Source organism: Cyprinus carpio, chromosome B21 (genome assembly GCF_018340385.1).
Source record: "Cyprinus carpio isolate SPL01 chromosome B21, ASM1834038v1, whole genome shotgun sequence".
Taxonomy (NCBI): domain Eukaryota; kingdom Metazoa; phylum Chordata; class Actinopteri; order Cypriniformes; family Cyprinidae; genus Cyprinus; species Cyprinus carpio.
The window spans coordinates 3,811,365-3,836,705 of NC_056617.1; the positions used below are offsets into that span (position 1 = coordinate 3,811,365).

Genomic DNA, 25,341 nt, shown 5'->3' on the forward strand with positions numbered 1-25,341 from the left:
GACGTCATCACTTAATTTGGGCGTGGCAGTGAAAAATGAGACATCATCACTTAATCTGGCAGAATTGTCGTCATCAGTACAGCTGGAAATTTGGGGGACTTCATCACTACAGCTGGACGCGGCACAGACTGTAGTTTGGGGGACATCATCAATACAGCTGGGCACGGCACAGACTGTAGTCTGGGGGACGTCCATGTAGTTTGGGGGACGTCACGGTACAGCTGTACTGGACACACAGACTGTAGTTGGGACGTGGCACAGAGTGTAGTTTGAGGGACGTCATTGGTACAGCTGGACGCAGCACAGACTGTAGTTTGGGGGACGTCATTGGTACAGCTGGACGTGGCACAGAGTGTAGTTTGAGGGACGTCATCGGTACAGCTGGACGCGGCACCGACTGTAGTTTGGGGGACGTCATCGGTACAGCTGGACGCGGCACAGACTGTAGTTTGGGGGACGTCATCGGTACAGCTGGACGTGGCACAGACTGTAGTTTGGGGGACGTCATCGGTACAGCTGGACGCAGCACAGACTGTAGTTTGGGGGACGTCATCAATACAGCTGGACGCGGCACAGACTGTAGTTTGGGGGACGTCATCGGTACAGCTGGACGTGGCACAGACTGTAGTTTGGGGGACGTCATCAATACAGCTGGACGTGGCACGGACTGTAGTCTGGGGGACGTCATCAATACAGCTGGACGTGGCACAGACTGTAGTTTGAGGGACGTCATCGGTACAGCTGGACGCGGCACCGAAAGAAGCTGGAGAGAAGTGAACAGCAGAGTCGGATGCGGCACAGACTGTACCTGTGTCATCAACTTCTTGACCTAAAGGGGAAAATATGGACCAAAAGACATTAATCATTAAAAGAACATTTAATTAACATTACATTAACAAATATTTTATAACTATATTAACGGATATTCATATTACTGCAACTATAAGCTTGCTGTATATTCCGTGCATGTATGATGTCTTTTTTTCTGGCATGTTTATGAGCATTGTGTTTTTAAATAAAAGAAATGTTTAAAAAAACAATCAAACATTAAAAAAGCCTTTACAGCTCCTAAATTAGTGTTGTGTATGAATATTAATAAGGTCATCCAAAGCTTGCATGGTATACTTAGCATGTAACTTAAACATTTGTGTGACCAGGTCATGATATTCAGACATTAAATTAGGTGTCATGTCATTACAATGAATTAAAACATCACTTAATGTAATTACAGTAATATTGATTTGCAAATTCCATTTGTGAATTTCAGTTTTTGTGTAAATTAAAATATGAACTTGAAAGAGTTGAAAACTTGAAAGTAACACGTCATGTGTTGAGTTTGTTTCTGAATTGTGTTTGTGTAGTATAATTTGTGTTATGCTGTGTTATAGACTTTATATGAAACTGATCTTCAACTAAGCCCCTAAATTATTCACGGTGTCCTCCAAAAAACCTTTAAACATCCAAATAAGTGTAGAGTCCTATGCAGACTCCAGTACAGAAAGGGAGTTATATATTCATATTCATAACATGGACATATCAGTTACCATCACAACTCCTCACAGGTGGTACATCACTCTGGTCTGCATTTTCTTCTTGACCTGAGTGAGTGTCGTTGACTTTTTTCCTCTCTCTTAGAATTAAAGCAGTTAGTCCTAGCAACGTAAGTAACATTTTGAAATAGTAACTAGCGTTGGCTGGAAGAAATACAAAGTGAGAAAAATACTAGAATGCACTGAACTAGGAATAAAACGACTAGCGTTGGCTGCGAGATGTGCAAAGAGCAAACAATGCAACTAGCAACGAACTGCAAGTGATTTATCAAACGAATCAAAGTGAGCCTTTTTATACCTGAATATTACTGTGACGTCACGAACCAACTGACATTCCAATACCGCTCGCAGAAGGCCGTTGCTGATTGGTCCGTTTTCCGCGGTGGGCGTGGCTCCTGCGTAATAGCTCGTAGCGTGGGTAACATTCTGTTTGTTTAGTATGTCAATGCGTTCTTATTAAACGCTCCCAGTTTAAGTCGTTTTCAGATAAGAATGGACTAACATTGGCATGTATTTTGCGCTGTAAATGACGTATGTGATGTGCATTTAAGTTGTTTGACTCGCATGAATTAAAACGAGCAGTGTGTGGTGATCGCGAGCTCTTGTATCGTCATTAAAACACAAGATATGACAAATTATACTTTAACACATGTAGTTAAGTTTATTTAAGGCATAATTTTAATGATTATTTATATAAAAATAGTTAAATGCTCTTAAAAAAATCTAAAATTAACACTATACTTTAAGGCTGTTGCCAATCAAATTAAATCAACAACAAAATCTATATTACCATTACCATTTATCAATTAACATTGGTATTACAATTGCATAAATAATGTTATGAAAATGAAATTATTCTCTTATGTGAAACTGAAACCGCTATAGGGGGCTGTATGTCTTAAGAATAAAAACTTTAATTCATTGGATTTATTAAAACCGACTGATTCATTCATGAAAGAAGCAAAGTTCACTTTATGAATGAATCACTGACTCATGATTCATCAGCAAAATAAAGCAAAAACAGTCAAAATGTACAATGTTGCCTAAATAATTGTCAAACAAACTGTTTATTGAGCAGTTGTATAAAATTGATGCCACATGCCATTGTGCTGATATTCTGGAAAATAGCACTATACTGGAGCGATGTTTAACTATATTAAGTTCTAAACACATAAATAGTTAACAAATAAATAAATAAAAATATAAACAAAAGGTGGCAGTTCTTCTCTTGAATTTTTGGGGAATTAAGTTATGCCAACGCCAGACTAGCTTGCTTGTTAAGCATAATGGAGAGTTAAGTTCAGCTGTATTGAGATGTTTTAATAGAATTTAAATTTCACAGCAGTGACAAACAGTGCCAAACTTCAGAGCAAATATGATCGTTCGTCACCTGGCTGTCATCGATGAGGAAGGTCAGGGAGCCGTGGATGGCGATATTGGGAGGGGTTCAGGCGCACTGGCAGAATAGACCAAAAACTAGGCTAAGAGCGATAGACTCACGATCTTTGATCAGTTTGCTGCCCCACAAAAAAGAGTTACATTAACTAATATTAGGATATTTTGGTCAGATTGTTAAAATGACACCACAAACAAGTCATCATTTTGGTTGTATAATTTATTAAATTTCAGTGTTCTTCTTTAAAATAAATATATAGTAAATAATAATAATAAGCTAAAAAGAAAGAAAAGTTAAAGCAAAGTTTTGTACAATCCAAACATATACAACAGAAAGCCCTGCTCACAGGAGTCCCTGGAGTGCATACATTCTTTACTGAAGACACACACACACACACACACACACACACACACACACACACACACACAATCAGTGGCAATGTGTTTCTATGACAATCTGATTCTTTAGTAAAGAATTAGGAAAGTACATTAATACTGTCAGCAGCCAGCACGAATACATGAAGAAAAGGAAAGATGGATAACACAGAAGCATTTCATGATAAAACCATGAAGAGGTCAGCATCTACACACACACACACACACACAGACACACACAGACACACACACACATACACACACAGATCCCTTGTCACGTGTTCATTGCATTGCACTGCTAAAGTGAGTGTCATGTATGAACAGCAGCATATGGAGAGGTATGAGAAATGCAAAAAAACGGACGGGCTCGTACACACATTCGCACGTGCTCGAGTAACGATAGCAACCATAATTCATAGTTCAAGTAGTGGGAGTGTCGTCTTTTGTTCCCTGTGTAAATTAATACTATGGTAAAATCAAACAGAAAAGTGTCACATGCAGATTCCTGCCTAAAAAAAACAACACTGAACGATGACGTAATCCTAAAACACATTCATTAAATCTGTCAATCAAACATCGAGCTCCACCCACTTCTGACTTCCTCAGCTCTGCTTGTGTAACAGCGCAGTGGCCAATAGGAGCACAACAGCTGGTGAGCCAATAGGAAAACGGGAGTCTAGTGGACCAATCAAAATGGCAGTTTATGAGACTGGAATATAACCCAGTAGCCAATCAGAAAGCAGCAGATGGATCCAATGAGCCAATGGGAAAGCAGTGGGATCATTTTCTCTTTGACGTGCTCGGCCGCTTGGCCTGCCACAGGTGACCGTGGATGGTGAGAGCGTCTACGCTGACCGACACGGACTTGGCGGGGATGACGGTGAACTGCTTGCGGTCGGAGCTGTATTTGTAGAGTCTGTCGATCATTTTGCGGCTGATGGTGCGAGGTCCCGTGCCTTTGAGCTTGACGATCTCCTCTGTTTCGGGGGAATATACGTACAGCGCCCTGAACTGACATCCACCATCACGGAAAAGGATTATCAGGTGGTTGGACTCACACCGCTCGATTTCCTGTGGAATTATGGCAGTGATTTATTACATGCTCAAACATATACAACTGTATGTTCAGATAAATATAAATGCAAGCAGGTGCTCAACCAATTTTAGATTTTTTACTTTGCTTAATATGCAATGCTGTCTTGATTGTAAATCATCTATCCATATATGATATATTATAGAATAATGGTTTATACTGTATACTAGTTTATTAAAGTATGTGAAATAGAAACTGCACTCACCTCCAGAATGGCGTTCTTCTGGGCTTCATTGACTTTTCCTGCAAGACAGCAGTGAGCGATGGCATTCTGGATGATCGGTTTGTTGGACTTTGCACTAGGCTCCTTAAATAATTTGGGTCCTGAAGACAGAAAGAAAAAACATAAACTGAGCTGATGGTGCTGAAATCTTTAGTTATTTTGGCTGAATAAACACGTAACATAATTCGGTATTTACACATTCAAGAAGAGCTGTAAAATGTATGTCTCACCATTGTATTCTGCTACAGATGTGATAGATGAGGCTGTTGAGCCGTTGTCCCAGTCTCGTTCCATGTTCCTGCTCGCATTTCGGCTCAGTATGGGAAAAGATTCCACAGATTCCCCCCTACAACACACATTCGTGAATTATGTGTTATTATAATCTGATAACTGTAGATATGAGTTATGAATAGCTGACAAATACGTTTAAAAAAAAAAAATATTATGAATTACAAAACATTAAACAAAATAAATACAGCATTTCATAATAAATGCATTAATAACTAAAATATATAAATTAAAAAACATAAGTAAATTGAAAATTAACTAAGATAAATTAACTAAGATAATAAATACACTACAAATACATTAAAAATAAAATAATGTATAATAAATTATTTAATAAAAAAAAAATACATAAAGTAGCTCTGAAGTAGCTAGTGTGTATTGTCAACTCAAAGTGTGATGTGCTAAAATATCTAAAAAAATTATAAAAAAAAAAAGTTAAAATACATAAATGAATTAACAATAAATAAAAAGAAATAAATATTAATAAACAAATTAATTAATTAATTAATTAAAAATAAAGAAAATAATGCATTAAAAATAAATTAATGTACAAAATCATCATTTTGGCATACACCTATCATTTTAAGTCCAGAAAAGTGGGCTGCACACTGATGTCTGTTCCCACTCACCTGTGTGAACTGGCCCCTCCTGACGCCACACTGTCACCTTCAGTAGCAGCAGAGGCCAATGAGAGAGACGATCCGGAGGGAGCAGAACAAAGACTAACCGCTGGAGACAGGAAGAGTGATGTTAAAATCAAATGTAGCATGTATAGATGCAGAAATTCAGGCATGCAAGTCAGAAATATGGCACATTAAAAGGAAAGCTTTCTTACGAGCAGAACAGGAAGATTCAGCACGATGCAGTGATTTAGGGCAGGGCCTCCTGTTACGTGGGCGTGGTTTGGACACACCCTGTTCCTCCAGAAGTTCTTGCTGCTTCCTGCGCAGGTACTCCTGTTTGATCAACTCCCTCCGAGTCTTTTCTTCCTCTTTACGCACACGCTCTTCCTCAGCTTTTCGTCTGACATGAACAAACACAAATGACATCAAATGTATCTGCAGCAGCCCTTCTACAGTATTTACTTAAAGACTCGCTGGACAGACCGTTACTGATACCTGGCTTCATCTCGCTTTAGCTCTGACTCCGCCTCCAGCTGCTGCTTACGTATTCGTGCCTCTTCGGCCTTACGCTGCTGTTTGAGGATGAACGCAGCCCTCTTCTTAGCCAGCTCATCCTCTGCTTTCTGATCATCCTACATACAGAAATGGAAAATGGAGAGATTGGTTTAAAGAAAAAAATTATATATGTATATATATAGCCAGGCAAGATGTGATAAGTAATTAAAAGAGAAAATCATTTGCAATTGTCAACAAAATCATTTTCATTCACAATTTTACTTAAAAACATTTATTAAATTATTGATCATTGGTGCCTTTTCACATCCTCATGGCCTTTAAGAAATGCTAGAACAGCAAAAAGGTAAAAGACATCAATGTTCAATAAATAAAGTTCTATTTCTTAATAAAAATTAATAAACAACCAAAAAAAACAACAACAACTAAACCATAAATAACAAAATAAAATAAAATAAAATAAAATAATGCAATACAGATAAATCATATTATAATAATAGATTTTGAAACTTTTAAATAATAATAGTAATAATAATAATAATAATAATAACAATACAAATATATCATATTAACCCACTCTTCTTAGATCTAATAATAGTAATGATAATAATAATAATAATAATAATAATAATAATAATAATAAAAAATTTAACAAAAATAAATAATTAAACAACTCTTATTGGGGCTGAAACTTTCTATTTTATAACGCAATATAATTAGATTTTATTTTTATTTTTTACAATGCAATATAACACATAGACAGATAGAATCATATTATAATAATAGATTTAAAATATATAATAATCATCATCATGCAAAAATGCTCTGGTACCTTAAAGAAGAAGCCCAATCCGGATTTCTGTTCCCCATCAGGTTCTGTGCTAGTTTCAGCCGGTTCAGCCAGGTCAGATAGGTCCACTTCAATCAGCTGTGCTTTGGTTCTGTTTTCCTCGGACAGAACCGGAACGTTCTCCTTTCCAGAGCCGCCAGACTCGCTCCGCTCCCGGGTTTGATCGACAGGCAACGGTTCCAGCAGGGGGAGTTCGTTTTGGGGTGAGTCGAGGCTGTCGGCGCATCGGTTTGCGGCGTCTTGCAGTCTAAACGGAGTATTGCGAATAATTCCTTTTGAGCCACGCCCACCCTCTTTAGCTCCGCCTTCTCCCTCATTCTCAGCCCGGGGGGTCCTGCCTCCCGGTGTCGGAGTGCTTGCCTTCGCCGCTGGACGACTGTTTGCATCTTTGCTCAGTTTGAGGTCGCTAGGTTTCGTCCGAGGTGTACGACTCGAGCTGAGCCTGGGAGGACGTTTGTTTGCGGTGGAAAGGGTTTCCGTGAACTGTACGGAAAGGCGCGACTTAGTCTCAGGTTGCTCCGGCGGTTGTTCATTTAAGGGCGGCACAGTGCTCGGTTTGGATTCCTGTGGGGACTGGGTGGTCTGTTTCATGAGCAAGTCCTGCTGGAGAGACAGTTGCATCATTTGCTGCTGTATCGCTCCGATCGCTTCGTTCAGGAGCTCAATGGAATGGCTACATTCGCTGAGATCTGGTTCTCCGCCAACATCATCCGAAGCCCCGCCCCCTCCTGTTACACTCCAACGATTGTCCTTATCCTCCACTACCAGCGTTTCTTTACTCTCCGCCTCTTTTCCTGGGGCTTTCAGAATCTCAACGCACGAGTCGTCCTTCGCAAGTGCTTTCTCTTTAAACCCAATTACCGATTTCAGTGGGTGTGGCAGTGTGTCGCTCCTCCCCTTTTTAACAACATGCAAGAACGCCACTTTTCCCAGCTGCAGCCGTTTCCGAGCCGAAAGGTTCTCCATCTTCTTTTTCTGCAACTCAATAGCTCGCCGTTTCTCCTCGAGCTGCATACGAAGGTGTACGAGTTCGGAAGCGAGACCAGGTTGGCCACCTGGTGTTCCTGGACTCGCATCCGAAGGGAACTGCATGCTTTCGGATCCATCAGGAGTGGTTGCCTGCGAGCTCTCGGTGCTGTAGCAACCATCCAGGAATCCGACTCTATGTTTACGGCGTTCTGCGAAACTCGTCATGCGGCCAGTGCCAGTCGACGTGCTGCTGGCCTGCGACAACATGCTGGGGCAAGGACTCGCCCTTCCACTCGTGCTTTCTTTATCGTCCCGTTCGCGCAAGCAAACATCCTCGCGCAGTTTGGCAGACTCCTCTTCCTCTCCGAGTCCCATGCATTTCCTCTCAGCGTGCATCAGAACTGCTTTGGAAAGCTCTTGCTCTTGGACCTCTATTTCCTCATCTTCCTCAAACTCCGAATCAGAGGTGATGTCCTCCCAGCCTCCGAGCGGACTGTCCCGCACGCACTCCCCATCGTCATGCAGGAAGAAGCTTCCGGGAGATTGCGCTCGAGAGCTTGCTTGCTCTATGCTACCGATTGGCGTAAATGTCCGGTTGAAAGTGCATTCTGTGGGCGTATATGCTCCCCGGCGTCCCTGACTCCGCCCCTCTCCACTCTCCTCCCACTTACTAACCCCCGTTTTCTCCTTATTTGGTCGTAGAACCGCAGGTTGCAACGGTTCCAAGAAGAAACTCTCGGGTGGTGGGGTGTCTGTGTGTGGAAACGCCCTCTGGGTTAATCACAGCCAGTAGCTCCTCCTCTTCCTCCTGGTTGTCATAGTGACGTGTCTGGGGGAGGGGCTGGCCGTTGATGCGGTGTCGTGGAGTGATGGAGATGACGTTGGAAGCTAAACTGTCCTTGCTTATGGATCGAGCCAAGCTGATATTATCATCACATACACGTTCCCAATCCATCTCCATCTGAGAGATGGGCCTGAGAAAACAGAGATTTGAAATTTGAATGGGTTAGTCATTCATTCAAGGACTGGGCTGTTGTAAACCTATAAAGATTTTGCAATTTCCAAATAAAAGGAGAAAATAATTATATTAGATTAAGTATATAAAAAAAAAAAGTAGCTTTCATTTGTATTTAATTTCCTGGATTTCCAAAAATAGATATTAACACAGAAATAAAATAAATAATTTTCATAGAATTTTATTTATATACTATTACAGTATTTATTTTGAATTAGCATTTCTTTGTAAATTTTCAGTTTTCATTTTAGTTTCAGTTTAAGTTTTAGTAATTTTTGTTATGTGCTTTTGTCATTTTTATTAGTTTTTTTTTTTCTATTTGGCTTCAATTTATGGATTTATTTTTAGTAATTTTAGTACTTCATCTTAATTTATTTACTTCTTTTATTTCAGTTAGTTGCCAGAGCAAGAATTAAAATTTTTATTTTTTTATGTTTTAAGTTTTTCCATCTAATATTTATTTTATTTGATAAAATATCATAAAATATTTTGAAATAAAGCCAAATATCCCAATAAATATTACAAAAATATTTGAAATAAAGCTTGAAATAAAAAGTTAAACTATAATAATATATATAAAAAAAGATTTTAATAGTTTTAGTTATAGCTAAAACATTTGACCTGACCCTTACCTTTGTTTACGTTCTGTCCAGGCAAACTGTGATCCAAGCATGACTCCATCCATACGGGACAAAGAGTTTGACCTGTTCCTGAGCTCTGCTCACAAAATGATAGAGAAAGATGAAAAAATAGAGTGGCAACTGTTCAATATAATCAATTTTATTGATTAAAGTGCAATATGTGAATATTGCTGAAAGTCTGATTAGAAGATGTAGTTACCTGAATTCTCCTCCCCCTGAGTGGGCTTCTGCGGTCTCTGCCGGAGTGGGAGGAGCAGGTGGGAGGGGCTGTGGGAGGGGCTTCTGTTTGTTCTGAAATGAAAATGAAATATTGGTTTTATAAAACAATCAATGCAATGCAAAATATGTACTGCAATGTGCAACAGATCATCAGGTACTTACACAGACAAGGACTCCTCGGGGTGCAAGTAATACCGCATACAAGCATCAGGAGTGGCAGCTGTCGCCAGCGAGTCGGCTGAAGGAGAGGGAGTTAAAAAGCTTCGCTTGGTGGCATTGGATATGGGCACATGGGGGCGGGAACTCTTTGGCTGAAGAGACGCTCTCACTGTCAGATCGGAGCAATGGGTTGTCAATCACAACATAGCATTTAAATAAAAGAGTGAACGAATCATTATATGGACATTTTTAGACCGAAAAGTAGTAAGCTTTAAAGACTGGATTCTTACCATCTTTGATCTCTTGAAGGTCTCTTGGCTTTACGAAGTCCGGCTTCACTACTTCAAACCACCAAAAGAGCTCAGCAATGAAAACCATCACGTTATGCTGGAGGAACAAGAACAAGTCAAAAACTGTAATGCACAGAGATTTCCACTTTTTTGTAATTTCTATTATTCTCAAAGGTAATTAATTTTTTTTTTTTTACTATAATGCAGTAAATATATACTGTACTAAAATAGAATTACTGTATTATTTAATTTAATTATATTCTATTTTATTTTAAAGACATTATAACAAATATGACCATGATGTACAAATACTTTACAATTTAATTTAACAAGATTAACAATCTATTTTATTTATTTAAATACAATAACAGTATTTATTGATATTTTGAATAAGCATTTCTTTTATTTTCAGTTTTAGTCTAAATTTTAGTAATTTGGTATGTGCTTTTGCCCTTTTGTTATCGTTTCATATTTCTATTTGGCTTTAATTAATTTCTATTTCAGTTTTTGTTTTAGTAATTTTAGTACTTCATATTCAATATTTATATTTTATTTTAGCTTTATTTCAATAAAAAAAAATTATTAATACTTTTATTTTTAGTGTATATGCAGTTAATATACACAATTTAATAATTTTATTTAGTTAAATGTTTATTTATTATTTTTTTATTTGGCTTTAAATAATTTTATTTTAGTTTTTGTTTTAGTAATTTTAGTACTTCAAATTCAATATTTATACTTTATTTAAATAAAAAAAGCAATTATTTATACTTTTAGATTATATACAGTAAATATATACTACAAATAATTTATTATTTAATTACAAAAAATATATTATTTTTAAAATATGCATATATTAAAGGCAGTACAACAAAAATGACCATGATGTACAAATACTTTACAAGTCAATTAGATTAATTGGATAAACAATTAATTTTATTTTTTAAGCATGTCAGTTTAAAAGTATAAGTAGATTTGTTTTCACTGAGCTTGGAGCAATGTATTGTGGGACTGTTTTAACTGAAGAATACATGCAGCGCTGTTTTATTTTCTGCATTTGGTTTCTTAGAAGGTAGCTATTTTGTCTATACTTTTGTAATACTGAATGAAATCTATTTCAGTACGAACCTTCAGCACAGGTGGGCCATAGAGCAGATCTTCAGTGTGCAGGTAAAAACACCTGTTCAGGTATTCGTTAGAAAACTCCCGGAGCAGATGGATGTTATACACACTGTCCGACAGAGACGGCACCTCCTTCAGACAAATATCTAATAGAAAAGACATTTATAACGTTACAAAGTAGGCTATTTCTATTTCAAATGCATGCTACATTCTTTGAAGTTTCTATTCACCACAGAATCCTGATTTAAATTGCGGAGTTGAATTGATTACAACAATTTACATAAGAATGAATCGACATGATTATTTTGCACATTTGTGGCCCATTGTGTGTCTATATACCATCTAGCCTCATGTATTCAGGGCAGTAGAAGTGAATGACCGCTAGCAGAGCCGCGCCATCACAAACATCCTTCATCAGATCCTCCATCACAGCCAGGTGTGGCAACGGGCGGCCGGACAGGTGTTCTCTACGATACCGTACCTGAGAGAGAGCAGGCAGGGGATTATAAAGCGTCTAACACAGACATAAACAGTCTTTCACATACTAAATCACAAGCTCATTTTAAATATGACAGTTCCATGAAAAATGAAAATCCTATCATCAGTTAATCACCCTCATGTCACTCCAAAAACATGGTTTGTTCATACTGTTTAAATACTGTTTGTTAATCACCCTCATGTCACTCCAAAAACATGGTTTGTTCATACTGTTTAAATACTGTTTTTACTTAGTGCTCCTAAAGTGAGTTTATATTAAAGCACAACATTCCAAGTGTTCAGATGCCATATGATAAATGTGTGGAACAGACTGAAATGGAATTTGTTTTTGTGATTATTTACGGAATAATCTGATGAAGGTATTTTTATTTTTTGAGTGATAAATAAAAATTATTATTTGCATGCAAAGTTACCTCCATATGTGTGGAATGTGTTGTATGGCATAGTGGTTTCTTACGTGCCAATGAATTTCACTCAAAATTTGGTTAACATTTTGTGTGTATGTGTATATATATATATATATATATATATATGTGTATATTTCTCATGTTTTTAGTTAACTATATATTAATGCGGTCAAATAATTAATCAACCAAAATAAAAGTTTTGTTTACATAATACATGTATGTGTGCTGTGTATATTTATTATTTACATTTAAATAGATATAGATAACTAAAACTAAAGTTACAACCACTCAAAAAAAAAAAAAAAAAAAACTTTGTAAAACTTTAAATTAAATCAATAAAAAATATTTAATTTAAAAATATTTTATATTAATTGTTGAACTTTTAAATAAAAATAAATGAGAAAAATTAAAACTACTTACTGTACATATATAAAATAAACAAAAACTGCTTAAAAATACAAAAACACAACAAAATTACTTAAATGAAAATGGAAAATATTAAAATAAAAATTAAATATTGATAAAAATTATAACAGTACTGTATCTCAATGATACTAAAAAAAGTAAAAATTAAAAAAAGATTAGTACATTTAAATAAAATGATTATATTTTATAATCTACTATAATGAATAATTTTATATATACACTGTATAATACACACACACACACACATATATATATAAATAAGTTGATTTTATATTATAAAAATGTGTGTGTGCAAACATATACATGTAATTCAAATTAGTACAGTTACAATTAGTTTAATTAGTACATATACACAAAATCTTAAAATAAAAAATATGTAAAATTTTATATAATAGTATATCATTTTAGAATGGTTGGATGTGTGGATGCATGAAATGACAGATGGATGCATGGAAGAGTGAAGTACTGAAGAGTGTGTGTTTGATGTCTGCTGGTCAATCTGACACCCGAAAGGACTCAGATCTGCATCAGGTTTTTGTTTGTAATTACTAAGAAAAAAGCACTGGGTTTGGGTTTGTGCAGACCTCGAGTATGTGTATGTGAGAGAGCATGAGTACTGTACCACACGAGAGAACTCCACTGGCTCCAGCATGCAGTGGGCCAAAGCGTTCATGAGATCAGGCTGAGACACACAGAGACAAAACGAGAGAGAGAGAGAGATGGACAGATGGATGAATGCATGAGATGTACAATGACTGACACACACACACACACACACACACACACACAACATCTAGTCATGCTTTTCCCGCAGTGTGACGTGACGGACGCAGGGGGCGCTGTGGCACTTACAGGCACGAGCTTCCAGTACCATTTTGAGGGAGACTATCCGACAGGAAGGGGCGGGACGAGAGAGACAAACAGGAAGAGCATAAAGGTTAAACGTCAAGCACAGAAAGAGGTGGAAGGAGAAGAGAACAATCAGATCTAAATGAATGCAATCTGATCAGAGAACAGGGTTAAACCGTGTAGTAAAATGCTCAGCCAGTCGACGAGGAGAACACAGGCCTCATGCTAACGCTCTGGGTGCTGCTCTACTATCAGATGGTTTGGAGACTCGTGATTGGTCAGACCTTCTGATGGCACGGCGAATCCATCAGCGGCTGTTTCATCTTGAGTTCCTTCTCGGAGAGTTCTCTCATCTTCAGAATCACCTGCAGCACACAAACACACACAGATCAGCGTCAACTTGACTTCATTTCAAACTCTAATAAAAGAGTCTGATATACGATGAAAATATACTCAACTGACTGGAACTTTTATTCAACCTGAGCTGCAAAAATGATATGACGTGACCTATTAGATGTCTTAGCAAAATAGTCCTCTTTATTGGTGAGAATGAATCATTAAAAGATTCATTTTTGTCCTGTGAAATAATTCACAAGATATTAGTTGCTACTATAATGACACTTCCGATAAGTCTAAGGAATATACCCTCATTTTCTTAGTTTAGTTTGGTCATTTTTATCCACAAACAAACGTTTTTAGGCTCACTTCCTACTCTTTCACATCTTTTGAATGAGGTAGATTTGTCACTTCTCAAATCTTTTTGTTTAACTGGTGACAAAAAAAAAAAAATGGGAAACAATATTCAATACAACAATATAAGAATTTTTTAGTGATTCAACTTTAGAGGTTTAGTTTCCTACAGAGTTTTTTAATATCATTAATGTACTATTATAGTTTTTATTAATATTTGGAATACATTTTTATTGTTATATTTTCTGTTTCTGTTAATTTTTTTGTGTTTTTGACATGTTTAGTAGTTTCTTTTTTATACATTGTTATTTTAGTTTTTATTTCAGTTAAGGGACATTAAATACATTTATAATGCTACATAAGATTTTTATCTTGAATGAACTCCTGAAAAAAATTAAAATCATAATGCTTTTTACTCCCTTCTAGCCTTGAAATTTAAAAAACAAACAAAAAAAAAAAAACTTAAATAATATCAAAATCTTTTGTGTGTTCATTTTGCTCATGCATCTTAGGACAAAGAGTTCGTACAATATAATTTTTTTTCTTTAATTTTAAAAAACTATCAAAAGTCTTAAAGCTACAGTAGCAATATTACGTTTATTTCTAAGGCTTAGAGAGATGATGAAAATGACATAAAAACAAAATTATAACATGCTTGGTGCAAGAAATCCTTGACTAAGATTATATTTGAACTGAAATGTCCTGATTAAAGGAATGAAACACTGACCTTGTTGATCCAGAACAGCATGGTGTCCTCCACGTCGAAGGGAAGCTCTTTAGAGGCGCAGAAGGTGGAGAAGCGCTTGACACTCGCCACAACTCTCTCTATAGCCATCATCTCCACCGTATACGCCATCATCAGAGCGTCTATCAGCGGGATATGAGAACTCTACACACACAAACACAGGATTCTGCGTATGAATAACAACTATATTCACAATACTACCATACTGCACAGTACATACTGTAAAACACAGTATGTGAAACAAGGCAGGATGCAATCATTTCAAACAGAGGCATGTTGGGAAGCAGTGTTGTTATATTAACTAATACTTTTATTAGTAATTGAAAAGAAGCTCAAATAAAAATATTAGATGAGAAACTTGGCAAATGACTAAAATAAATATGTTTAAGTTAAAGTACTAAAATTACTTAAAACAAAAACATCAATGAAAATAAAGTTAGAAATATAGAAAAAAATTACAATAATAAAAATGACAAAAGCACATAACAAAATTACTTTATACAAAAAATAAAAAAATATAGCTAATTCAACATATTAATAAATAAAATAATACTGCTGGGAAGTCACGAATCTGGAAGTCATAACTGCGTTGTGATATGGGTCTCTATGGATGTTTCCACTGGCCTACACACACACACACGTCTGGCCGTGGCGCTCAATCACCCCAGCAGGTTTTGAACAGATGGTCCTACTGTGCCTGAGTTCTGTCTTCAGATACATCTCTCCAAATCTCTCTCTCTCTCGCACACACACACACACAGAAGAGTGCAACAGTGACTGCTCACTTTTAGCAGCCTTGGTTTAGGGAGTATTTTTCCCAGCTATTTTCTCTACAGGAATTTTTTTCTTAGTTTTTGGGATTCTTTAAGCATATATATATCATAAATATATCATTTTAATTGTTTTTTTTTTTTTATAAAATTTAATTTTAGTTTCAGTTTTAGTTATTTCAGCTTATTGCCGTGCCTTCATTTTCATTTAGCTTAACTTGATGTACTAAAATATGTACACACACACATATATACATATACATCTATATATATATATATATATATATATATAAAAAATAGTTCTGTAAACGATTAATCACATCCGAAATAAATGTTTTTTGTTTACATTATATATATATCTAAAACAAAAATATATATATGTATATAATTCGTTTACATAATATATTTATATATATATATATATATATATATATATATATATATATGAATATGTGTGTGTGTACATATTTTAGTGTATGTGTGTGTATGCAGTGTATATTTATTATGTATATATAAATACACACACATGCATGTATATGTCTGAAAAATAATGTTATGTTTATATATTAAATATATTTATAATATTAATTATATGAATATAGACATGTAAATACATGTACATATTTTCAAAAAAACAATGTTATGTATTTATATATACATAATATATATACACTGAATACACATATTAATTGTATGCGATTAATCGTTTGATATCACTAGTATATACAGTATGTATGTATGAAAATAAATAAATAAATAAATACATAATATATATATATATATATATATATATATATATATTATTGTTTTATTTTATTTTGCTGCTTTTCTGTTTCTATGGTATAGCTGATTTCCTGATTGGTTGATCCTGATTTAGGATTATGGGTAGTTTGGGTGGAAAGGTCTGTTTAAAGGTTATTTAAACATTATTATTTAGTTTCACTATGTGTAAACCTAATAGCGGTGGGAATCTCTAGACACCTCACGATTCAGAGGGCTGCGATGCAATGATAAAACGATTAGTGATTATCTGGAATGATCCATAATTTATTTATTTCCAAGATCTTTCATTAATAAAACTAATGGAAGTGATTTGGCAAGTCAACGACAAGGTTACAAAAAAAACATATGCCTGTAGCAGCATACTTGTAGTAAATTAATACAGACTTAAGCACATTCTGTAATATGGTTTCTCATATTTGTGCTCCCAAGATATTTTAGTTTGGCTTGACACAACTTGCAGTGTGGCTCATGTTCAGGGTCTTTCCCCCTTCAACTTCTTAGAAGCCAAGTGCTACAATACGCTAGCTTTTAACACAGATGGCACTGGTCTGATTTCACGTGCTGCCATCATGCATCTGTTACGCCTTATTTACACTGCGGCGCATTACGGCTCCAATGTGGCCACTGTAGTCAATGAAAGGGCCTTAACGCTTTTGGTGTGAATTGGCAACGCTTGGAGGATGGAACAAAACCTTGTCAGAGCCATAACATGCCACGGATGAGTGCAGTGTAAATAAGGGGTTGGAGTTCTGCTTTTTGCATTCCGTCAACATCACGTTATCAATTAAAATTAAGAAATAGAAAATAAATTTTTGACATTTGTGAATTGATTCGGAATCGTCCACATCGAATTTTCGAAGAATCGAATCGAATTTTCCCCCCACCCCTAAAACATAATGTGATTTATTTCTGGACTGTTGCACACTATTAGACACACTGTAACCTTGGCACTATCTTCAGGTAAGAGTGGAATCACACCATCTTAATGGGGGTGGAGGAGAGGTCGTCGCAGGAGACGGGTGTGTCGTCTGCTTCTCTGACACACATCCCGCGGCGTGCGAGCGTCTGGATGACGGCCTGATGGGAGGTGACTGCAGACGCCTGGTCGCCCTTCAGCAGCAGCCCGCACACCCTGCAGTACAGCTCCGAGGACAGCAGCAGGGACAGCACCGGAGGCTTGATGTGCTCCACGCAGTACTGATCCGTGTAGAACGGGTCCCGCAGGTCCGCTGGGATGTGCTCTGACACACACACACACACACACACACACACACAGAGAGTTACACAAAAAATACAAAAAAACTATACTAATATAAACTTATTTTATTTCACCTTGTTACCAAGGCATTTAGTTGAAGCACTAAAATAACTACAATTAAAAACTATAGAGACGTATTTTGAAATAAACATTATTTGAAATAAAAAAAATATATATATTAATAATAATTTTATTCAAAATCTTAAAAATATCAATGCATATTGATATTATTTAGATTAAAATGTATTAATTAGATTAAAATTTATTTAGAAAAAAATTGATAAATAGGATTTGTGTGTGCACGCGTATACACACACACACAATTATAATAATTTCACAAAATAAAATTTTAATATACAGAAAATATAGAAAAATATTTTAAGAAAAAATTATCTAGTAATTAATGATTAAATTTTAAGATATATATAACATATAATCATTAAAATAATATATGTAAATATTATTGTTAATACATTTTAATTGTCTTAAATTAAAAAATATATTATTTAAAAAATATAATTTCTCTCTCTCACACGCATTTTTTTTACATTTTGGGTAAAATGTGACCTCTAACTATCAATAAATCGTAAGTGGAGAATTGACAAATCAGACTGTAAGAACTGTAGACAGACTGTATGGAAAAGACTGTAAGACAAAGAGCTGGAAATTTTATACAAACGAAAAACAAAAGGTGATTTTGAGATCAGACACTAAAATGGCTGAAACATCTTGCCGGCCGAATCGAACAACCAAAACAAACTCTTCCACAGAGTCTCAGTGTGATTACACATTCACGCCTTCAGTGCTACGCTAATTATAGCTAACTGCTAAGCTAATGCGGCTAAATGACGAGACAATGTTTATTTCACTTGTTAGTGTGCTTGACCTCGTGTGTTTGATTCAGACGTGAGAAGAGAGCAAGGTCAAGATAAGCAGCTTTAGGTAATGCTGACAGCACCACAGGTGGAAGACAGTCACTGTTTATTATTAGTGCAAGTGCAAAATCACACTTTTTCCTTTAAATTGTCCATTTCTCTCTTAAAGGTCAATTTTTTTTGTTTGTATATTTTTCCACTCTGCCAAGGGTCAATCTGAGGTTTCGTTAAATTAAGAGGACAGAGGTCAACTAGTCAGATTAAGCCTAAGGAAGATTAACAGTGGCGGACTGTCTAATATGAGACATGCGCGCGTGTGTGTGTGTGTGCGTGTGTGTGCATATGCAAGTGTGCATTTGACAAATCCTACATAGACAATTAATAAATTCAGCTCTGGTGGGATGTTTGAAAGAAGGAAATGTATGGTTTTTTGTTTAAGGTGGAAAGAGACAAATCTGTTTAAACTCAAACTGGAAAATTGGACTTGTCACTCTGAAACTGTATCTGGTCAACAAACTATATTGCAGCAAGTGTTAAAATGTTAAAATCAGATGTATGCCAGTCAGAGCGTCACTTTCTTTGAGATTTTCCCATGTGTTTTTTTTTTAACTCTTTGCAAAAACTGTTCCTGTTGAAATCAGTGAATTTGTACTGTATGCACAGAGTGAACTCTAGTATCTCTAAATGTCTCACAAGACCATTCAGATCAGATTACCATGATACCACTTTCTTAGATACACGCTAAACCACACACATTTCATCTTTTTCAGTGAAGACATTTGCAATGAAGACAACCCTTAAATATCCCAGAATATTAAAATAAAATATTTTTAAAAACATAATATGTGACCCTAGAGCACAAAAGCAGTCTTAAGTCGCTGGGGGATATTTGTAGCAATAGCCAAAAATACATTGTATGGGTCAAAATTATCAATTTTTCTTTTATGCCAAAAATCATTAGAATATTAAGTAAAGATCATGTTCCATGAAAGTATTTTGTAAATTTCCTACTGTAAATATATCAAAACCTAATTTTTGATTAGTAATATGCATTGCTAAGAACTTCATTTGGACAATTTAAAGGCGATTTTCTCAGTATTTAGATTTTTTTGTGCCCTCAGATATTCAAATAGTTGTATCTCGGCAAAATTGTTGCATCATAAACCATACATCAATGGAAAGCTTATTTATTGAGCTTTCATATGATGTATAAATCTTGACCCTTATGACTGGTTTTGTGGTCCAGGGTTACATATTTACTTTTCATTTCAATTTTTTTTATGAATCCTGGTACATTTGTTAAAAATTCCAGAATATTTAATCATTTTAATACATTGTTAATAATTGTATTAATAATAATAATTCTAATAATATAATATTACTCTGTATACAATACATTCTAATAATAATAATAATAATAATAATAACAACAATAATATGAAGCGACTATAATATTGTATATACATAATAATAATAATAATAGTAATAATAATAATAATAGTAATAATAATAATAATATTATTATTATTATTATTATTATTATAATAAATGTTCTATATACACACACACTACAATCCAAAGATTATATTACAACAACAAAAAAAAAAAAAAAAAAAAAAAAAAAAAAAAACTTTCATTTTATAATATAGAATATATCTGAGAATATATATACTCAGTATATACATAATAATAATAATAATAATAATATCATCTAAAGATTATACTACAACAAAAATAAATCAAAAATCAAATCTTGTTTATTACTAACATTATATTTAAAGCAAAATTCTAAACACACATTACAGACAGGTTTGTGTGTGTGTGTGTGTGTGTGTGTGTGTGTGTGTACTCCTCATTAATAAACAAAGGCTGACAGTCAGAAATGGGTCACACACACAAGGGTTTCCCTCACAATGACATCTGACCACACCTTCAACACTGGACAAAGAGCTCCAGAGCAAAACTCCACATAAACCCGCAATATCACATCAAATCATCTTTATCTGCTGTAGCTGAGGAGGCAGCTTCAGGTTTCAGTCAGACCCTGAAAATCTCTGAGAAAGGACAAGTCAAATACTATAACTCAATATTCTCATATATTACAAGTGCATGCATACAACGGAGCATTTATATTCAGCTTTGTTGATTTAAAAGGTAATTTACATAATGTAAAAGCTGTTTTGGCAAGTGTGACAGCGTGCATGGGATTGCAAACATAGAAAATGCATTGCACCTATATTATGAATATAAAACATTAGGCAAATGAGGGCCCTTAATTGGATCAATATGGATCTATTAGAAATCATGGCAAAGCTTATTTCAAATGATAATCAAAAATTCTCATTTCAAGTTATCATAATCATCTACATGAATATCTATATACAATCAGACAAACATGAAATATTTTCCAAAACATTACATTAGCATCACAAAAATGTAATAGGTGTTATAGCACAGCTCTCTATTTAAAGTAGGATTAATATTATATCAAACTTCATTTGCATTCACACAGTAAACTCACATAGAAATGATAAATATACTAAATCTCAACAGCTTGATTTTTAATTTTCATTGCAAAATGTAACAATATTATTGCTCAGCTCTTTATATGAAGTTGCATTGCACATATATTACAAATATAAAACATAAGGCAAATGAAGATACTTCATTTATTTGGATTAATATTATATCAAACTGTATTTGCATATATACAGTAAACTAATGTAAAGTGATATGAACTAGCAAACTGTATAAAGAGATATTTACTATATAGCAAAATCTCAACCTCATGTTTTTTTTCCAATCACAAAACGTGACTTTTTTTCACTCCACTCTTTATATAAAGTTGAATATATGCAATATATATATATATATATATATATCTGCCCAACTCTAATCTGCTGAATGCAACTAAAAGGCATGAAGATATTATACTATTATAAACATCACCATCCTGATTTTCTGTAAAGCTGCATTGAAACAGTGTATTGTAAAATACATACTACATAAAAAAATTGTCTTGACATGGTTATCACACAGCAATCTATTTCAATGCATTCATTATTTTTTATCTTTAGTGTAAATGAGTTTTGTTCTGAAGAAATCTCCTACAAAATTCATTTAGCCTCATTCAGGGTTAGCAGAGGGCTCGGCACGTTCATACACCGGTGCTTTCCCACAATCACACACAGATATTTCAGTCTGCAGGCTTTGTGATGTAACAGACGCTGTTATTTCTGTCCCTTGATTAGACTCCAGATACTCTGCTAGAGGAAAACACACACACATGCACACACCACCATCATCATCATCACCACCACCACCTTCCTCCTGCCTTTCAAACACACATCCAGTAGGTTTCACTGGCACAGACGTTCAGGCATCGATCACAATCATTTATTCCAAAGGCTCTGCTCAACTCAAGAGCACAGAGAACGTCAGGTCCTTTCCGGAGCTCTCTTGTGGTCAGTATAGAGCTGTGGTCACTGTGGACTGGGAGAACTGCTGACTAAAAAGCTACACACGCACTCTCATCCCAACACACACACCTTCTGCCACTTCAGAACTATTTCTCCATGCCAGTCAACACATCTCACTGCCAGTTACTAACACAAATCAGTTACTAACACAAATCAGTTACTAACACAAATCAGTTACTAACACAAATCAGTTTAATAGATGTCACAGGCCAAACAGGAGTGTGTTCTGCCCGGAACACAGTGTCCAGCAATAACAAACAATAATAAAATTAAAAAAAAACATGTTTTTATTTATATAAAAAAAAAAAAAAAAAAAAAAAAAAAACAATTATCCTTTTTATATTTATATAATATATATATATATATATATATATATATATATATATATATATATATATATATATATATATATATATAATATATATAATATTATATATATGATATATATATAATTAAGTTATGATATTATAGACTAAAATATTTAATATTCTATTATACAAATATAATAATATTTGTGTAATTTGCTATATGGTGTTTTTTAAATCAAAACTGTGGCAATAATTATTTTTTTAATTATTTTTAATCATTTAATCTATTAAACAAAATTGCATCTATAATTTCTTTTATGGAATAATATTTGTAAAATTGCTGTATAAATTGGTGTTTTTAAAATTTAAATTGATAGCCCGACTATTGATTTCCTCTATAAATGTATCAAGTGAGTAGAATTCTTCCAATTCATTTTTTTTTTTGTCACAAATAGCAATAGAAGTTAAAGGATATTATATATATATATAGATATTATATATGATATATATTATATATATATATATATATATATATATATATATAGAGAGAGAGAGAGAGAGAAATAAGAGACTGCTATTTTTCTGTCTGAAAAGATATTAGTTACTAACACAAATCAAGAAATAAATACCAAAAGGTGTTTTTTTTTTTTTTTTTTTTTGGACATGGTACTTCTATGGTTTTGGAAAACCTTGGAGGAAACTATAAATATCATGATACTGAAATTCAAAGGGCGTCACTGTTTGTAAGAGGGGATTGCCCTTACCTTCCCCGTACGCTTTGGCGAACACCCAGCGGAGGTTTGCTTCTATTTTGGCTCTGGCTGAGTCGTACATTTCCAGCGGCACGATTTCAAGTCCACCTTCAACCGAATCCGCTCTTCTCAGGACACCGTCCCCACCTGCAAGCACACCTAGATCCATCCTAAACACACACACACACACACACACACACACACACACACACACCTGTAAGAAAAACTAGATCAATCACACACACACACACACACACACGCGGTCAAGAGTTAGTGAAAACATCTTAAACAATTAATAAAAAAAAAAAATTACAATTCAGTCAAAGGAGTAATTCATTTTGTCTTCCATTCCTCATAAAACTATCACATTGATTTCAACATATATGTTCGAATTTTATGGTCCTTTTGGGTCCTTTTGGAAGCTTGACAATCATCACTATGCTAAGTATTATACAAGTTCTGAATGACACGAGTAGAAATTCAACTATACCTTTAATAACCTGTTAAATCAAAATTTGAGTTTTGCTCCTTATAAAGTTGCATTGAAGTCATCTATATGCTAAAATAAAAATATGCTACAATCAGTGTACCGTGGTACCACCTCAGTATTCAGCACACCTTCTTAATAAAGACAGTTTGCAATCATTGTAATAATGTGAGTGTCCAGAAACCCCAAAGCAGCCTAAAAAAGGCCCAGACAGACAAACAAGCCAACATCCAGATCCTGATCCAGAACAGACCAAACACTGAATGATCTTAATGATGAACACAGAAGAGCCATCACCCACCACTAACCCAAGATAAGACAGCACTGATGAACGAACGAGCAAAAGTGACGAAAGCATGTTTGTGTGGAACACAAAACCGTTAAATATGACGTGTATCTGCGTGAAGTCCCCACTGCAGACGAGAGATTATGAATGAACGGAGCCGCGTTACTATCACAGAAATATACCGTCTGCACCTGTCAGCGACGCCAGAGCCCCATCAGAGCGGAATTTACCTCAATCCACGCGTCAGATCCACAATCCAGCTTTAAAGAAGCGTGAATATTCCCGACGCGTTTAACGAACGTCCCCGCCCGCCTGTCCACCGCGGCCTCCGCTACATGACGCGCCGCCGTATATACTCAGCAGTTATCACGTAAACGGAGGACAGAAGGCGTCTGGAAACCGTTCCGGTTCAAACCGACATATTCGCTCGTGTCTCTTCTGCCATCCGAGCGCTCGTTCATTGTCCGTCCGCCGTTGTCATGGGAGACGCCGCGGCCCGCCGCTGTTATTGGATGTATGGGCGAGCTCATGGAAGCACGGTGCGCATGCGCGTCCTGCAATGATATAGACCACATGATCAATAGATTTCACCTGTACTCTTTAGCTTTTGACTATTCTAATCAATTAATTAATTAATTTACTTGTACTGTTGACCAAATTTCACATTCATAAGTATAGATTTACTAATAAGAAACCCATTTTTATGGTTTTGTTGACTGAAATATATAGGCTGTATTGACAGTATGTATCAGAGACTCCTTGAATAATAAAGCTGTAAAAACTGTGAACTTTGTATTTATTTGATTTTGATATATATATGTATACATTTATGTTTATGTAGGCCTATGAACGTAAATTGTTGTGTCTTTGAACTTTTATATTTATCTGCCCCCGGCAACTCCTATTTGATGTCATTTATTTTTCTGTCCTTTTCCTTTTTATTTTCCTTTTCTTCTTTGTGATGTCAGTTCGTGATAAAACTTATGTTACTGTTCTTTGAATTAAACAAAGAAAGAAATGACCATTTCTTTGCTGTTAAGTTACAGTTATACCGTGCCTTGCGAAAGTATTCACACCCCTTCATTTTTTTCATGTTTTATGTTGCTGCCTTATGTTAAAATGCTTTAAATTACACCCACCCGCACACACACACACACACATCATTCTACACTCCATACACTATAATAGTAAAGCAAAAAAAAAAAAAAAAAAAAAATTCTATTGCATAAGTATTCAAACCCTTATCTGGGACAGTTGAAATTTAGCTCAGGAGCATTCATGTCGCTCGTAACCTGTGGCAAATTCAGTTGAATGGGTATGATCCGGAAAGGCACACATGACTTAATAAAAGGTCTAACAGCTGAAAATGCATATCAGAGCAAAAACCAAGCCCTAGGTCAAAA

General features: G+C 35.2%; 1 protein-coding gene across 1 annotated transcript; it reads right to left on the bottom strand.

Annotated features, from left to right (window-relative positions):
* Window positions 1-3,147: 3,147 nt before the first annotated feature.
* On the bottom strand, window positions 3,148-24,484 carry camsap1a (calmodulin regulated spectrin-associated protein 1a). Its single transcript, XM_042747713.1, is given in 20 exon segments — window positions 3,148-4,391; window positions 4,619-4,737; window positions 4,867-4,982; window positions 5,554-5,653; window positions 5,760-5,947; window positions 6,043-6,179; window positions 6,893-8,617; window positions 8,619-8,853; window positions 9,527-9,611; window positions 9,735-9,826; window positions 9,917-10,082; window positions 10,204-10,300; window positions 11,332-11,471; window positions 11,665-11,806; window positions 13,279-13,338; window positions 13,790-13,870; window positions 14,923-15,084; window positions 17,472-17,734; window positions 23,178-23,335; window positions 24,169-24,484. Coding segments are annotated over 19 exon segments (4,356 nt in total). The 5' UTR covers window position 23,335; window positions 24,169-24,484; the 3' UTR covers window positions 3,148-4,100.
* Window positions 24,485-25,341: the final 857 nt, after the last annotated feature.